Raw genomic sequence first — 6185 nt, forward strand, 5'->3', positions numbered from 1 at the left:
ATTAAACTCATGTGCTCATGTGGAAAGGGGTATGTCTAGGCAGCCTCTACGGAGCTCAGGTGGCAGAGTGGGTTAAGCATTTGACTGCTAACCACAAGATCAGTGGTTCAAACCCACCAGCTGCTCTGCAGGGGAACAAAGAAGCCAGCTAGCAAAGCGTTTACCATTGTGGAAACCTAAAGGGGCAGCTCTACTTTGCCCTGTGGGGCTACTGTGCATTGGCACTGACTGGATGGCAGTGGGTTGACGGCCTCTGTGAGAGCAGAGGACATGATGCTCATTCTAGGGGACAGGCCATGCCTGGTACATGCAGAAAGTGGAATCAGCAGCTATTAACGACAGGAGGGCACCCTTCACGGACTGCTTTGGATAGACCGTCAAGACCATTAAACTAAGGGGTAAACACAAACAAACCAGCAAGGATTAGAAAAGGGTGTACACCGTGTGACCAGCGGGAGAAAAAGAACACCCACGTCCGGCCCCACACTTCCTTATTGTCAGGGTGGCTGCCGCTGCGGCCAAGGAGGGGAAGCTGGTGGCTGGAGGACAGGGAGTGCTCACACTTGATGCCCTTGGACCTTTGGCATTTGACCCACGTGACTGGATGTCATCCTTGTTCAAAAACAACTGAACTTAGGATCCCTTTAGCAACCACAGCAGTTGGGCGAGAGTATTGGTGTGGAGTCCGATGGTCTCTGCCGCAGAGAAGTCCAGCGCCCCCACCCCTGTCCCCACCAGGCGGGCGCAGTGTGGCATCTGTGACGGTGCCTCTTCCTAGGTCCAGGGCCCCCTACACCTGCTAGGTCCCCAGTTCCCTCCCTTCCTCAGTTGGGAATGTCTTTTATTTAAAAATATCTTTTTATTTTAAACCCACCACTTCTCTCTCTTTCTCTCTCACACACGCACACACCCCACATACAGCCATGTACACACAGCCTCCTTCAACAGTCTCTGTTTTCCCTAAAGCTCTGCCTTGTCTCTGATCAGCTGGAGCCCGGCGCCGCCGGGCAGCTCCGCACGGCTCTGCAGGCTTGGATCAGGCTGTCCCAGGGGTCCTGCCCAGAGAGGCAAGAGCCCAGGCCATTGTCCCCTGGTCCCTATGCAAGAGCAGGGTGGGCTCGGCTCCCTGGGGTCTTCTCCCCTATCCAGCCAGTGCTGGCTTCCGGCCTCCTTCTCCGGGGTCTTGCTTGGATGGAACAAATGCTGCCGGGACCCGTGTTCATCTCCGGGGTACTCGAAGGGGGGCCACGCCCCTCCCCTTCAAGCAGCTGCCTCCCATGTCACGACGGCCACTCTGTGCAGGGAGGAAGGGAGAGAGAAAGGTGTTGAGAGGGGCCATCAGGTCCCAGGGAACGCTGGCACTAAGCTTTGTGCTCAGCAAGAGGACACAAATCAACCACAGCCTGGGCACAGAGCAATGTTTCTACAGCAGGGGGCAGAGGAAGGGCTTTCTGGGCTGAGAGGGAAGGGCCGCCGAGATAACATCAGCCAAGGCCGGACAACATCAAGGTGCAGAACTGCCTGATGGCCCTGTGTCCCGAGACTCTCTGAGAAGGGTACACAGGAAACTGCTAACGGGTTTCCTCAGAGGAGGGGCATTCAGTGGCCGAGAGGCAGGGTGGCAGGTCGTAGTGGTGGGGGCAGGGAGAAGGAGCATGATTTTCCTCTTCTATGTTCTTTTATGCCTTTCTCATTTCTGCCCTCAAGTGATGTATTGCCTTTTAAAGTCATTACGACATTCAGTATATTTGCAAGCATCATCCTTTATGTCAAAGAGCAGGAGTCGCCTCGGCCAGACCATACCCCAGGAGGGCTGACTCTTCAAAAGCAGACAGTCATCTCTGGCTTCCTTGACTTCACCCAAGAGCCCTGGTGCTGGCATCGTGGTCACCAGCTGGGCTGCGATCTGCGAGGTCGGCAGTTTGCAGCCACCAGCTGCTCCTTGGGAGAAAGATGAGGCTTTCTATTCGCATATACAGCTGCAGTCTTGGAAACTCACAGGGGCCGTTCTACCCTGTCCTATAGGGCTGCCAGTGAGTTTTTGTCCCCTGTCCACCGCCCCCTTCATGCAGGGTATTTCGTTTGACAGGAAACCTCTCTCTGTTTGTGTCTTCTACAAACGATGTCACTTACTTCTGCGGTCCCCTTAGCACTGACAACCATTCTGGGGGGCATTCTATGGGGACAAAGTCAGTAAAGGAAGCCAGGTCTGGCATCTGTCCCTCTTCTTAGGCTGGAAGCTCACAAGGTGGCAGACCTAAAAAAGGTCTCTTACTCTGGGGCCCTAGCCCCAGCCCAGGGCCTGGCAGGTTTGGGTGACGAGCTAAGGACAACAGCCCCTGAAGCCACAGCCCCTCGCTTGCAGGGGAGCTGTCCCCACCAACCAGATCATATTCCCAGGGATGCCACGTGGGCTTCTTCCTCCCTGTCAAGCCGAGAGGTCACACACACTAGCACATCCCGAGCAGCTGAGCCCAGGGGCCTACAGGCGACCTGCTAGTTGGTCAAGGAGCTGGCTGGGAAACTTGGGTCAGATGGGCGTCTCAACCCCACTGTATTACTTCGTCCTTTCCTGGGAGCCTGGTAGGAAACGATGGGACAAGCCTGTTCTCAGCCCAGTGAGACAGAATGCTGACCATCTGGGAGCTCTGCCCCCTGCCCTTTGGCGCCCGCCCCCTTCACTCAGGGGCCCAGGTTGGGGCAGATCCATCCAGATGTGAGCCCAGCCTCCCCGGAGGCTCTCCCGCTGGGGACGGCATGTTCATTCACAGGCTGGGCTATTTTGAGAGCTGAGGATACTGGTCCCAGCAGAGCCTGGGGCTTGGGCTTCTCAGACAAGCTCTGGCCAAAGGGGGTGAGTGAGGCGGATGGAGGATGGAGGGTGCTGAGATGGGGGTTAGAACACTGGCCTCCCACCTCCACTCCAAGTCTGCAGGTCACCTGGAGACCCAGCTTCCAGGAGAACACTGGGTCCATGCAACTCCCCAGACCTTACTTGCTTCAGTTACGAACCGGGGACAAAATGACTTTCCCTGTTGCCCCAGGGTGTTGGTCAGATGCGGATGCAGTTGTCAAAGTGAGACCAATGTCAAGAGGGCTCCAAAAAGGTCCTAACCAGGCCCCGCTTGTCCTTGGTCCCTTAAGCACTCAGCGCCCAGTGTCTCTGGGAAGCCCGGTGGTTGGGCTCTGGTGTTGGATCCACACAGCTCTGCCCACAGGCAGAAGTTCACCTCACTGAGCCTCCACTCCCCCTCAGTGGAGACAGCATGAGGATCACAAGACAATGCTGCTGACGCCCTCAGCACGGTGCCAGCCACGGTGAGTGCTCCAGGTTCTCGGGCACTAGCATCTACAGTGTCTGGTGACCGTGGCTCCTCGCCCTCCCCATCCTTCTATGCTACCTCCACACTCATAGCTGGTGCACCCAGCAGGGAGGGAGGGCCTTACAAGAGGGTCTGGTTCAGCCTCCACCTCCAGGAGATACACAGGAAATCAGGGCAGAGACAAGAACTCTTTTTCCTAGGTTTACCACAAGGGGCCATAATGAATCCCTACTGAAACAAGAAGATGCTACAGGGAACGGTTTCTAGGGGGTCCCCCAACTCCAGACCAGCCAGAGTGGGAAGGAGGCAGTGAGGGGATAGATAGATAGCCCACTTAGGATCCCCCAAGACAACCAGTCTTTTTCTAGTTGAGTTTTCAAGGGGCCAGCGCTGGCCAGGAGTGTCCCTCGTGGAGCGCTGACCCCCAGGGCAGACTGTGAGGTTGCGCGCCTGGGTTCTGCGGCCAAATTTGGATGGGTTCTTAGTCTCACAGACGGATCCCAGGGGGCAACCAGGAGCAGACAAGATCCTGTGAGCTGAGGCCTGCAGAGAAGCCCCCCAGTCTACTTCCCAGGGGGCAGACATGTCCTCTCCTCTAGGCCCTCCGACAGCCACCTTCCCCACTCCCCACACAGGCAGGTGGGCTTGTGTTTGAATCCTGCCTCCGTCCTTGGACGTGTGCCTGTGGACCGATGACTCTCAGCAGATGGAGAGGACCACAGAGGTTCTTTCCCCAGTATTGAAGACATGAGCAAAAACCGCGGCGAAGCCTGCTTAGCGCAGGGGACCAGAGCTCAGAGGGACTGCGGTGGCTGTCCTTACTGGCCAGGCCCCCCACCCCTGCTGTGCTCCTGCCACCTTCAGCAGCTTTCCTCTCTAGGCCACATTTCTGACTTGGGGCTTGGTGGCTCTGCTTCTAGAACCTCGCGCTGTCTTCTGGTCTACCTCCGGTCCTAAGCAAGCTGGGAGCATGTCGCCCGGAGGTCCTGCTAGCTTTCACCTCCAGTCAGGGGCTTTATCTGGCTTGCATTCCCTTGGGCCCCTTCCTCGGGGGTCACACCACAGAACCCTGATGTAGTCCCGTGAGCTGGAGACGGGGGTGGGGTGGGTAGGGACCAAGGCCTTCAGTCACTTCAGCGAAGTGGTGGGAGGTGGGTCAGGGGATAACAAGACCCCGCTGGCCCTGCATGCCCGAGTGGGGGCTGACTGGGGCCACAGCTGGAAGCAGCAGTGCCCTGAGAGTGGGTGCAAGCCAGAGCCTAAGGAGGCTGGTTTATGGACACGGAGGCCGCCATGGGGGTGACAGGCCAGGATGAGGAGTCTGAGGTCAGGACACAGAGGCCACCTCAGGACACAGACACGTGGAGATGGGACCTCAGGCAGCCTTGAGAACCACAGACTGGGGGTGGTGGTGGTGGGGTCAGAGAGCCTCTTTCCAAGAGCACTTCCCATGCCCCATCACTTTCAGTCTCTGTTCCCCCAGGTTAAGAGGCAGCTGCTGCCATTCCAAGCGGTCACACAGATAGGCTTCATCAGGGGAGGCAGAGGCATGTCAGAAACAGGTAGAGGCTGAGGCTTGCAGGCTCCCTGGGCCCAGCAAGGGGACAACAGCTTTCGGCTGACTTTGGGGTCGGCGCATGGTGCTGCCTAGCTCCAGTCACCCCGAGGGAGCCCCGCTGACCCCCTTTACCCAGGACTCAACTCCTGCTCTGTCCAGCACCCTGGGAGAAACACAGGCTTTCTACTCCCATAGAGGGTGACAGTGTCAGAAACCCTCAGGGACAGTTCTACCCTGTCCTATAGGGTCGCTATGAGTTAGAATGGACTAGATCCCTTTTCTTTCTTCCAGCCCCCTAACAGGGGCCCCCAACACCCAACCCTTTTGGGGCTGCATATCCTCAGGGAACCCCTTTCTGTTCCTGCTCGGCAGCTGGTGAGCTCAAGCCCCTGTTTGGAGCAGGGAGGGACCCTAACCTTTCTGCTTGGTCCTCTACCCTTGGGTTAAGGCTCAGGATGCAGCAGTCAGGGGTAGTTCCTGGGAACAGAGAACCCAGCCAGGCCTGTGCCTGTGCCTGCCTGGCTTCCCAGCTGAGTACAAATGGGGATGGGTGAGTGGAGTGGGGGGAGGATTCCGGCAGAAGATCTACGTGCCTCGCAAGTTTCTCCAGGAAGTAAATGAGAGGGCAAGGGAGGCGCCAAGCACAGAGCCCGATAAAGGATAGCATGTTAGTATTTCCTCAGATTCCCGCTGAACAAGTGTGTGTCTGCGGGGTACGCGAAGCACACGTTCAGCGGAGCCACGTCGCTTAATGAACAGTCTCCATCCTCTCTCAAAACCCGAGATTGGATGGGGTGGGAGGGACCAGCGAGCGCCCAGCTTGCTGCGGCTAGACCAGGCCGGTGACCTGACTCTCCTGTACTTCTCCGGTTTGGAGGGGACGCTAAGATCGGGAGCCCCGGGTGCCGCACTTCCACGAAGTCCACTCAGCCTCCCCTTCACGTCTCGGGGGCACCTGCTCTCTTTTGCCACCCCGCCCCTGGCCCCCTGCCTCCCATTCCCCCGCGCACTGACCCCTTTCCGCTGGTTGCTGAGGCAGAAGGTGCAGATGGAGCGCGGCTGGCGGCTGCCGTCGGCGGGAGAGGGCGGCCGTGCCCTTGGTCCCGCTGGCGGCTCGGAAGCACGGCTGCCCGTCGTCGGCCGCGTCGCCCCACAGCAGCACGTTAGCCAGGTGCGCGATGTAGCTGGACGCCAGGCGCAGCGTCTCGATCTTGGACAGCTTGCGGTCCACCGGCTCGGTGGGGATGAGGGTGCGCAGCGCTGTGAAGGCAGTGTTCACGCTCTGCGTGCGGTCCCGCTCCCGC

At 58.3% G+C, this 6185-nt stretch overlaps 1 protein-coding gene across 1 annotated transcript in view; it reads right to left on the minus strand.

The window, feature by feature from the left end:
• Positions 1-839: 839 nt before the first annotated feature.
• The window catches only part of TCF15 (transcription factor 15), a 37780-nt gene continuing 32434 nt past the window's right edge, over positions 840-6185 (minus strand). The window contains 3 exon segments of the mRNA XM_004718131.2: positions 840-1294; positions 5896-5964; positions 5966-6178. Of these exon segments, the coding sequence (XP_004718188.1) occupies positions 1220-1294; positions 5896-5964; positions 5966-6178 (357 nt within the window). The 3' untranslated portion in view covers positions 840-1219.

This window comes from Echinops telfairi, unplaced genomic scaffold, assembly GCF_000313985.2.
Source record: "Echinops telfairi isolate 266 unplaced genomic scaffold, ASM31398v2 ScPeMD7_5592;HRSCAF=6446, whole genome shotgun sequence".
Lineage (NCBI taxonomy): Eukaryota > Metazoa > Chordata > Mammalia > Afrosoricida > Tenrecidae > Echinops > Echinops telfairi.